The following is an 11,953-nucleotide window of genomic DNA, read 5'->3' as shown; positions in this document are numbered from 1 at the left end:
CGACTACGAGAACGATATTTTACCATTGACTATAATGCGCATGCGTTTTGCTCAGGACACTCGTTCCACGACGAGATTTCCTCCAAAACGCGAAGTGCGAAGAACGAGTTTTTGGAAAGGTAAAGTTTATCTTTTGTAGCGGGTTATCTCTGCCATAGGTGTATCCCATAAGCACTTAAACTCATCATCGAAGGCCTAGGATGGTATTTTTGGGCATTTTTTTGTTTTGAATAGCACATTTTAAATCCTCCTTCCTTTCTGTCAACATCGTGTCAAAATCTTAAACATGAGAAGCTCTCGTGAAGTCGTACTCGTATGTCCTGCTTACACATTTTTTACAAGAACGACAACGAGTACGAGTACGAGATGGACTCGTTCTCGTACTCGTACTCGTTGTCAATGCTAACACTCTCTATTAGCTACCGCCTGCAAAGTGTTGGACAGCCATACATATTTCCGCCCTAGCCAAGCAGAGGATTCGCGTCCGGGCCCATCCCAGAAGTGCTTGCGAGTATATACGCGATAAAGGACTGGGCTCAACTTGACTCTCCCGCGCGGAAATTTAAACATGGCGGATGTTGATAACTGCAGTATTCTATTTCAATTATGATGTTTTTCTTTTGTGTTTCACGATATCCTCAACGAAATTTGCTCTAGAATGAGATAACAGTGAGATTAGGGATTACATTTAACACAAAGTCGCTGGATTGGCAGTACTTCATTTGGCATCTCGTGCAGCAACATGGACGAACCATCTTCAGAAGGCCGGAAAAACCGTCACGTTCACAAGGTTAGTCGTCTCCTGAGAATAGTTTCGTTGGACTAAAATTTGCAACCCAACGCTATTTGAGGAGGTCGAAAGGTGTAGGCCTTGATCGTTTCGAATCTTTTGAAACGCCAGTCGTTTACTGTGCATGTAATGTACGAGTTAAATTATTTACAGTACGAAGCTTAATCTAATTTTGGATGTTCTTTAAACTTGATTTTCAAAACTTTTCAGGAACTCTAAAAGGTTCTTGTCAACATCCTAGTAATTTCCAAAATATTTTCTGATATATCGGATATCAAAATAATATGGTTGATAATAGATCCTTATTGATGTCAAAGATCGTTCAGGAATCGGTAGACTTCAAAGATCTTTATTAAGGACGGTTGTTGCATCTTCAGGGGTAATAAGTAAGATCATGTGAGGTTATATATATCATAGCCAATAAACTTAACTTATACTAAATTTCAGATTTTTCTAATGCTCTGAAAGAATTGAAGGCTGTTTTTCCATTGATTCTTCTATATATACAAACATTGCATATTCAAATTTGCTAACCACAAAACAAAAGAAGTCATTGTTTCAACAGCCAATAGGTTCTGGTTGGCATACATGTATTAATAACAATGGGTGATGTCACAAGAAACATCACTATAGTATTGAATATTGAAAATGCATTAAATAAAATAATAAATGAACCCAATAACCAGATAATCTCATTAGTACCTTTGCCACACAAGGATGTATCAGTTTTGTAATGGCTAATGACTGGCTGGTTATCAAAGGTAAAAGGCTTAAAATTAAAAAATTAACCCATTGACTCCTGAACTGCCTCCATTGACGAGTAATCATTTCACTCGCAGGGGTTAATGGGTTATTATAATTAACTTAAAGTTTAACAAGTTCTTTGAAGTCAATTTGTAAATAGCATGATATTAAATCGCATGAACAAATCGTAAACAGTAACTTAAGTAAAGATTCCCTCATAACCTTTCTCTTGTTGATTTGTTCGATAATTTATATATTTCAGCCAACCTGCATAGATGATTTTGACATCATAAAGCCAATCAGTAGAGGAGCATTTGGGTGAGTCTGTAGTTTGGCTACAAGCAGTTGGCAAGAGTGTTGCTAAACTTTCTAGAACTATTACCACAACATATTAGCACAATTTAGTGATTTTTACGTTTAGCTATCAGCCTTATTACCGTACTGATCTCTCGCCACTTTAGAGCCGGCTATTAAATAATTTTACAAGTAAATTGCCTTGCCCTTTTTAGGCAAGTTTTCCTTGCTCGGAGGAGGGACAAAGATAAACAGTTTTATGCTGTCAAGGTTGTGAAAAAGACTGATGTTGTCAACAAAAACATGATTGAGCAAGGTACTTGTTATTTCTTTAATGTTCGTGACATTTTAGTAGCATTATGAACTAGAGACGTCAAACTTATTGATCAGACCCCAGTTGTTGGAAGGATCGGTATTGCTATATAATTCCACTGATAGCGATTTATCTGCTGGATTGGACTTACCTGGTATCCCCTCTTTGAAATACAGGGGCTTGGGTACAGAACTTTCATGCCCGTGAAAAGTTGCCAATTGCTTTGATTTTGTGTTTGCAGCTTGCTACTTGCATTGGTCAGCTTTTTCCTTTAAAATCAATAGCTAACAGGGATAGTTTCTCAAGGACGTGTTGTTCTGTATTGGTGGGACAGAAAGGACAACAAGGACAGAAATTTGGAACATCTTAAGCAGCTGTTGAAGGAAATTGACCACTTTATAGTGAGAGTGAATGACTTGTTCTCTCTGATGAAGGGCTAATGTTCAAAACATCAGCTTTTGTGGTCAATTTACTTTCATTAATTTATTCGATCTATGAAAGTGTCATATTCCTCATTATTGCTCAATTTGCTATGTTGCCTAAATGTTCAAATAAAGTTCCACTTACTAATAGATTAATTGGAGATTTACATGTAATTTTTACTCCTAGTGATGCATGATGATGAAGGTGTTGACTGAAGTTTGTTAAAATGCATACCCACCAAAAGGGACACTTGAACCTAGTTAATAATTTTTTTGTTCTGAAACATAAGCCCGCTGTCAAAGGACCGTATTTATAAATGGCACCCAATAAATTATTCTTTTGTGTTTGTGATAATCATCCTCACTAGCCTAACTTTGGAGCAAAAGTTGTTTTGAATTTTGTCTGTGCTAACGAGGCTGGCGAGGATGATTAGCATGAAGGCAAAAGAGTGATTTCTTGGCTGCCATTTATGAATACGGCCTATGGCAGCAGTGAAAAACAAGTCAACTTAGTTTACAAGTTTTCGAAAGGCACAGTAACTGTGATGGCATGAAGGTTAAGTTACAGGAACTGAATCATGGCTATGCATTACTTATATGGTACCATTCTGCCTTTGCTGCTGTTTTCATTTTTTTTTTTTTTGCTTCTTTGTCAGATAACTAACTTGTGACTTTTTGTTTAATATTTTTTTCCTTTCTCTGTCAAACCATTTTTAATTATTATTACTATCATCTCTGAATGATACTTTCTCTTGACCAGTTGTTGCAGAGCGGGATGCACTTGCAATCTCAAAAAGCCCTTTCATTGTCAATCTGTTCTACTCATTCCAATCAAAGGACAAAATATTTCTGGTTAGTTTCTCATGATTTAGACCACTGCAACTCTCTATTAGTAACTACTTCTACCTATATCTGTGGAGATATCTGTGCAATATTGTTGTTTCTATCGTACGCTGCACAGTATGTGAAGGGAATGGGCACAGTAGTGTAACAGTTCTCATAACCTGCTATTGTTTGTTATAATGTAAGCAGCTTCAATTTTTTTAAGTCTTAGGCATTGTTTCAATTGTTTCTAAAGTCTTTTGTTTTTGGCTAGGGTGGCAAGCCAATCACATTATAAATACATGTACATTACGAGAGCTGGTTCATCAGCAAATGGAAAGCAAATCGTTATCTTTAAGAAAGTTACAACATTTTTTAATTTCGCCTAGTTGTTATATAGTCCTAACGGTTTTTCAAATATTTTGTAACTGACGATGTTTGTAACATCGAAACATGTCTTTGAAATTAAAAAATGTTGTAACTTTCTTAAAGATAACCAAATGGAAAGGCTGAGACTTGTTCAACAAATGACTGAGTTTACTAAAAGGAACAAACGTTATTAAATACATGTAATGTTCCCTGTTGCAGGTGATGGAGTACTTGATTGGTGGTGACTGCAAATCCTTGTTGCATAATCTGGGATACTTTGATGAGGAAATGTCAAGAGTTTATATAGCACAGGTACAGCATATAAGGTTTTGTTGGGATAATGTGAATACTGGTAATCATAATTTTTAACCTTTGATTAAAAGTTTGATATCATGACAGGTTGTCTTAGCACTGGAGTATCTTCATAACCATGGAATTATTCACAGGTATGGTCACATTAAATAATTATGAAGGATAGAGAGCTGGTTATGAATTTGTGGAGTAGAAATCTTGCTGAATATTAAGACTGCCACATTGATATTTTTAAGGGTTGTATGCCTGAAGATTAACTTGTTTCCTTCTTTACAATTCGGTTACTTTAAATTATACTAATACTGTTGCTTTCCTCTGAATTGTTTCTCTTGAATACATACTGTCAATAACAAGCTTCAAACTTTTAACAACACTGTTCATGCCTAAATTTAATAGGGAACCAGTTATAATTCCTCGATTGGTTGTCTCAAAATTATGTAATTATGTCAACCCATTCACACCACAAATGCCCTGGGACACCCCCACCCCCCTCCCTTGACGAGTAAAATCGTCCGGCATTAGACTGAGAGTAAAATCTATTAAGTGTCGCTCTCAGGGTTCAATGGGTTAATGGGGACAGTTTTTGACTGATTTTAATGGGTATGTAGTTTTTTGACTGAGATTAACCCAATTTCACACCTCAAATGCCCTAGGATACCCCAGTAAATTCATCTGGCATTAGATAGTGCTGACTGACCTGTAATTACCAGAAGGTCATTGTATAAGTGATCAGGCATTCTTTTGTTTTGTGAGGGGCGTGAAGAAGTACTTTTACCCACAACAGGAGTAAAAGTGAAAGGACAGAGCTTTGTATAAAGCAAAGGACATGATTTCTGACTACCTTACATAACATACTATTAGGAGATAATAGGTTTGCTTTTTTTGTGTGGTTGAGTTAACAGATTTATAATTGAAAAATATGTATCATCCAGTGTACATGTATATTTGAAGTGCAGGCTATAAACAAACAAGAGACTTAAAGAGAGAAATGATCCTTCTACTTTTATGGGAGGACAATTTAAGCAAGATTATTGTCTCTTATAATAAAAATAATAATTGCCATACGGTAAGACCAGTCTAAGTTCATCACTTCTGTTAATTTTTTGCTTGTTTTACAGTGTATTTTCATTTTCCCTGCTGGCTGTCTACCTTAATTTTCAGGACCAAAGGAAACTCTGCTCTTGCTTGCAACACTCAATGTGTCCTTTTGCAGAGCTATACTGAACCTGAGATTTATATTAACTACAGTGTACACCCTTGTATGTGTGATTAAAGGCAAATAAAAAGATGGCAACAGTGGATCGTTGTCAACTGGAAAAGTAATTAACCAGAGGCAGGGCCAAACATTAATAATTCAAAAGGGGGCTCTGCCAGCGGCAGGTACAAAACACAGGTCACAGGTCATTGTTTTACCAATACAGAAAGTGTATCCTAGACATTCATAAAATCTAACCTTAGGCCTAATTAGACCTAAACAAAAGTTTTTAGGCCTAAGATTAGCTTTTATGATTGTTTAGGATACTTTCTGTATTTGGTAAAACAATGACCTGTGACCTGTGACCTGTGTTTTGTACCTGCCACTCTGCCAGTGACAGAATATCTAAAGATACTAATCTTCTTTAATTAATAATCCACAGAGACATCAAACCAGACAACCTCCTTATTTCCGATGAAGGAAAGATCAAATTGACAGATTTTGGACTCTCAAGATTAACAATGGAGCGAAGTAGGGGCTGCTATGATTCGTGGTTTCCCAAATAAATACATGTTAGCCAAATGTAGTGTGACAGTCATGGAAAGCAAAGAAATTGCCTAAAACATAAGTAGAAATTTTTGTTGCAATTTTCATTATGAAATTATTTCTGGCAATCTAACCACTGCTATCAAAAGTTAAGTAAGCTCATTACATTTTTATTTATATTTAATAGTTTACACCAGGTTTCTCGATTATCCTCTAGTCTTACTGATTTGTGGTTAACAAATGACTCACTTTCAGAGCCCAGCTTTATTGATGTAATGAGTACCCCATCTGTAAACAAATGTGAGAAGGCCAGCTCAAGTTTCTACAGAACTCCTGGGCAAGTGATGTCATTGACCTCAAATTTCACCTTTGTAAGTATGACCCGTCTCACATGGCAGTCATTTATCTGTCATCGATTACATGTCTAATTTATTATAGTCGTCAACTATAATTTATTATAACGTTAGTGAGAGCACTGGCCTCCTTCAATGTGGCCCAGGTTGAGTCTGTTGGTCCTCTGCTCTGCTGCAAGACGTTTTTTCTGCATTTCCTCTATCCTCAAAAACCAATGTTTGATTTGATTTGAGTTAAATTCAATTGATCTCTGTGTACAGTATTAGTTCCCCACTGCTATAATACAAGTAATCATCATCATCATCATCATCATCATCATCATTATTATTATTATTATTACTATTATTATTATTATTATTATGTCAGCAATGCACTCCTTGGTAAATGGTAGATCAAACTTCAATACTGTTATGACGATCGGTTCCCTCCTAGCAGAGGTCTCTTTTCTTTTTGCATTTGCTGGGCTGACGAGTGCGGGGAAAGAGACCTCTTGCATGGATCGAAACTCACTTTGATCTGACCGCCGTCCACAACCTTGGACAGCACTCTTCAAACCGCATGCCCCATGATATGTTTGCTGACTAGGACTTGAGCCCGCTGTGTCCCGCACATTCCTTTACAGTACATTTACATGTAATTCCGGAAGTATCACGTGAGGATTTGGTCGTTAAGTAACCGCCTTGCATGTAGTACTCGTCAGCATGGGCAACGAAGGTTCAAGAAAAGAGACTTCTGCTGGGAGGGAAAACGATCAGATGTGGCTTAATTGACAAAATAATTTTCAATTGCGCTTTTTAATGTTGCAAAGGATGGTCCCCCTACGCTCTGTACTTCGCCCCCCACTCTTGGTGTGCTTTAACACCTCACACAAAGGTTGTATTCGAGACGGAACCTGATTATATGCAAAATTTAATGTTAATACGAAGGCAGCCTGGCCGTAGCCAGTATGAGGCAATCCGATTTTTTTAAATAACGCAGGATCCCAGTGCTGTGGTTAAATGCAAGCATGAAAAACACCGTAAATACCAACGAAGAGAATTTAACCATGCACATTGCCTCATTCGTAATTTTTTCTGGCTACGGTCCTGGTAGGCAGGATTTTATCCTCAGCTATTAAATAATATTTGTTGCCAGTTCTCACCACAAGTACTCACCATATACATGCTGACAAAAACAAGCTCACAAATCTTTTTTGCGGTGGTTAATTTATATTTTATCAACTCATTTGATAAAACCAAACTGTTATTTTTAGCTTAAGAACTTCACGAGTACTACAACTTGGTTTCTTAGAGCAGTTTTCAATTGACGCTCACAAATACCAATTGAAAGTAATAATTACATCGACCAATCACAGCAGGTGCAGACAGCCCAATGAACCAATCCAAATTCGTAGCAATTCCATGTAAATTGCTCTTTAAGCGCTGGAAAAATCGCGTGTGCGTTAGTGCTTTTGGTTTTCCTTCTGACTGGTTAAACTGGCGCGAGATTTTTAAACCAATCACTATGCGTAGAAATCGCAATCCCGTGATTACTTTCGACAGTCATTTGAAAACTGCTCTATCTGATTAGAGCAGTTTTGAAATGAATGTCTAAAGTAATTACGTCATTGCAATTGCTACGCTTAATGATTGGGTTCAAAATCTCGCGCCAGTTTATACCCCAATGAAAAGGAAAAGGAAAACAAAACGCGACTTGCACGCGCGATTTTTTCCGCGCTGTGAGCAAATTTCCTTGAATCGCTATGAATTTGGATTGGTTCATGTTTGCATCTTCTGTGATTGGTATTTGTTTTACGACACTCAGTTTGAAAATCACTCTACAGTTAAGGGTTTTGTGACACTGTCCATAGTCTAGTACACAAATTTGTGCAAATCATTTTATTTTCAATCCATTTCCCAGCGGCGGATTTGGGAAGGAATACGTTTGTCAACTCCGGGAGCAGTGAGTCGACGTACCTGTTAGGGTGGGGTGGCTTTAGCACTTTTAACTATAAACTTCCCGAATTTTACAAGTCTCACTGATGTTTGTTCCGCAGTCCCTGTCTGCAGCAAAGCCAATTAACAGGTCGCGACTGAACAACAGCTGTTTGGCATTACAACAACACTTGAGCACAACACCCATATCACGTGACTCTCCAGTTTGTGGCCGGCAAAGACTTCCTTGTGCGACGCCAGGTGGAACTCCTAAAGGTCCTTTGAAACTTGTGATCAAATGCTACCTGCTCAATGCTATCTTTGTTTGTTCCTTGTTTTCTGGAGTAAAACCCCTAAAAGATTACAAATCGTTTTTGCTCTTAACTTCATTAAGCTTTTAAATTCACTGTTAGGAAATAAAATCCTTTACTGTAATGTAGATGTGCCATGTAGTGACCTTAGACAGCACTATAATAAAAGATTTGCATATGCGGCTCACAGCAAACGGTGGGCAAATGCTCGTAATGAGAAACACAAAACATTCAAATTCTTGGTTATCCAGCTTGTTTCTCCTTTTTTTAGTACTTGCCGATAGCTGAGACTTAAAACGGGCAAGAACGAGCTGGCAAATAGCAAAATTTAGCCTTAAATATGTTTTTGACGCAAATGCGATGTGAACTGTCCGTTGAATTGCGAAAATCCACTCTTAATAAGTGAATGAAAACGACTAGTCACCGCCGTACCCCTCCTTTCTGGGCTTTGTAATATTTCAACATATACTATTATGCAGTTTACAACCACTGATGCAAGAACAAGAGATGTCCCCGTCCAGAATAAGGTCAGATGCTAGTATATGCAATTCCGACAGCTTCTAGCTTTTAAAAATTCAGTAATGTCATAACACGAGAAAATCAAAATCAATTCCTGTGATAATGGCTATATCTATTGTCTAAGTAATACATATTTCATTTTTGATGATACCTTTTTGTCTTGTGTGCAGGTCTTGGCACAAAGAAGCGAACTCAATTCAACTCCAAAGTTAGCCAAAGAACGTTTGTATCAACGATCCTCCAGAAACGCCCTTTACTTCTGCGGAAAAAAACGTCAGAAACAGATCCCCTGAGGAAGAGAATGTATTACCAGCCTGTAAGAAACCTCGACATGCTGGCCTCACCGCCGAAATTGACGCTTTATCACTAAAAGAACTCCGAGGAAGTGCTCCGCCCAGAGAACCTCTGCGGGAAATATCTTCCTTTACTCCTCATAGGCCGACGGAAAAGCGAACAACTACGTTATCATTCAATTCAATCTCGGATGCTCTTTGGCTAGTTCGCCTTTCACTTCGCTCAAGAGTCCTATGGAATGCGAGAGTCCCCCTATGAACGGCGACACGTCAACCAGCCCGATGGAAAGTTCCTCACCCCTCCAAACCCCGGAGCCGGTGCCTCGTTAAATCCCAAAGGCGGCGTGCCTCGCATCAGAACAGGGACGACAGTGGAGTAGGAGAAAGAAAAGAAGCAAGCAACGCCGGCAAACATGAGTAACGCTAGAATAGATCGAGCAGTAAGCGCCGCGACACCGTTAACACCGCTAACACGACGAGTTATGTGGCCTGAGGTACCCTTTCACTTCTGGTTATGTCAGCGAGACAACGAGCGAAGAGGAAAGCGATGCTGATCGAGGATCCCCCGCAGACAAACTGAAAAGACGGAACCGCGAGTTAAACAGTCCTGTAAAAAACTGAGAAATTCAATGCAAGTGGAAGTTCAGGTTTTAACGAAAGTCCCCACAATACGCTTGGTGCGCAGACGGCATCTTCGTGGTTCAGGGCATTCAGATATTAATTGTACTCCCACAAAACCGATACCCCAAGCTCCTGATGAGGTTATGAAGACAGCGAGTGAAAAAAGAAGCAGCTTTTCTGAAAGGCGCGAGAGTGGGGTCGCTCTGCTTCCACCATCGCCTTTAGTAGGGGCAACGACAGTGTCACGTGATAGGTGTTTCACAATAGAATTTGAAGACCCGCCGAATGTAAGTAATGTCAATAGCACTCACGAAACCTTCAGTGATGAAAATTCCTCATATTGCGAACCCTCGCAAACTCGACCTCGAAGTTGCAGCATTGCTTTTGAGACTTCCAACCATAATATGCAAAAGTCAGAGAAAGGACATTCAAATTTAGTGCAAGAATTTTGCATGGACATTATTTCGCCATTGGTTGCAACTGAGTCGCCAATGGATGTACCTTCAAAAGTCGTGCAAGCTCTCAGGGCACACCGGCCCAATGGACATGTCCCAGCAATGGCATCACACCTCAGCCCCTCTTATTCGCACCCTTTCCGCACCCCGAAGTCATGTCGTCGTGGTAAACGCCCTCAGACTCACCTCCCAAGAATAGGATCCTGGGTACTCCAGATTATTGGCTCCGGAAATCCTTTTGGGACACGACCACAGTGAGTATTGAAGTAAGGGACCGGAAACGCGTACTAGGATTTACACGCAATGCAAGCGTGAAACGAAAACAGTAATTGCGAGATTCGAAGTATCCTTGGTCCGCGACTTTTCCGAACATGATGTTATTAGTCTTAAACTAAAATACCACCAAAACAGATGCGCCCGATGATGTCTTGATTATTCTTCTTTCACATGACGAAATCTCGGCTTTCCTGCTATCGGTGATTGTGCGGAATTCAATTTTTTTTGACACGAGTGCTATTTGTCTTTCTAGAAAGTCTCTACTTTTTCGGCTCCGTAACTTCCATGGTCATGTTTACTTGGCTTGTGTAAAGATAAAACGCAACGGGAACACGTGTCTTTTTGCAAAACAGATTTACAAATAAACTAATTTCTGCGGCTAATTTTGGGCTCCTTACATGATTCGCGAATCAAGGACCAAATTCGCGGACGAAGGGTTCGCGTTTACGTTCACCTTTTTTCGAAGTACAAGTGAAATTTCAGTTTGGAACTTGCCAATTTAACATTATTGCAAGAAACAAAAAAGCCATCTTCAGGGCAAATTTTAGTTCGTGGCGTTTTCATTTAGGTAAGATATTCAAGATTATCCTTTTCTCTCGAGACCACGGACACCATACTGTAATGCACAAAGCTGCGATTATGCTTTAGTGCACAAGACATCCCTGGAGCACGTGCAGGTACTAGATTTACCTCCGCCAGTATGTTATTCGATCACATTGGTGTCCTGAACTAATCCTCCAGGAATTTCCCAACTGCGTTTGGGTTTGCATGTTTATTGCATTGATAAAAACGCCACTGAGCACACATAATATTTACCTCATATCTTGAGATGAATTCAACAGAACCTCTAAGCTGAATGAATATTTTTTTCCCTCAGCTCCAGCCTGTAGATTGGTTTGGTCTCTTGGTGTTTTGTTTTGTACGAATTCCTCCACTGGCGTCCCACCGTTTAACCGATGACACACCGGAGCTGTGTTTTCAGTCACATTATGCAAAGAGGTACAGCTTAGACTAAATCCTGCAAAGCCACCACAAAGCTCTGACGTTTCCGTATCATTATATTTTTTCTCCCAAACTAGAGCAGGTTTTCAGGTTGAGTGTCTGAAAAAGTAATTAATTGCGAATTGCTTTGGTTTAAGAGTACTGCACGTCAGTGATTGGCTCAAAGTTTCTCGCGGCACTTGTGCAACCAATCAAAAGTCAAAACCAAAACCAATTGTAGACTCGCGCGTGCACATTTTCCGCGACTTTTGGTGTCGGCTACGTGTAATGATTCGAGTTTTGATTGGTTTGACTGGGATTGTCTCCGTCCTTTTTTGATTTGGTCAAAGTAATAAGTACCTTTGGTCTTTGGTTTTTACGACACACTACAAATTGAAACTCGCTCTAGAGCAATTAAATATA

The 11,953-nt window shown here is 39.2% G+C and overlaps 1 protein-coding gene across 1 annotated transcript; it reads left to right on the top strand.

Annotated features, from left to right (window-relative positions):
- Positions 1–561: 561 nt before the first annotated feature.
- Positions 562–9,456, top strand: LOC138020299 (serine/threonine-protein kinase greatwall-like). Its single transcript, XM_068867306.1, is given in 11 exon segments — positions 562–790; positions 1,797–1,852; positions 2,044–2,144; positions 3,324–3,415; positions 3,974–4,066; positions 4,154–4,200; positions 5,704–5,792; positions 6,063–6,178; positions 8,197–8,350; positions 9,075–9,128; positions 9,131–9,456. Coding segments are annotated over 11 exon segments (1,176 nt in total). The 5' UTR covers positions 562–742.
- Positions 9,457–11,953: the final 2,497 nt, after the last annotated feature.

The sequence above is a fragment of the Montipora capricornis genome, chromosome 10 (assembly GCF_036669925.1).
Source record: "Montipora capricornis isolate CH-2021 chromosome 10, ASM3666992v2, whole genome shotgun sequence".
NCBI lineage: Eukaryota > Metazoa > Cnidaria > Anthozoa > Scleractinia > Acroporidae > Montipora > Montipora capricornis.
This window is presented reverse-complemented; position numbering and strand designations above follow the sequence as displayed.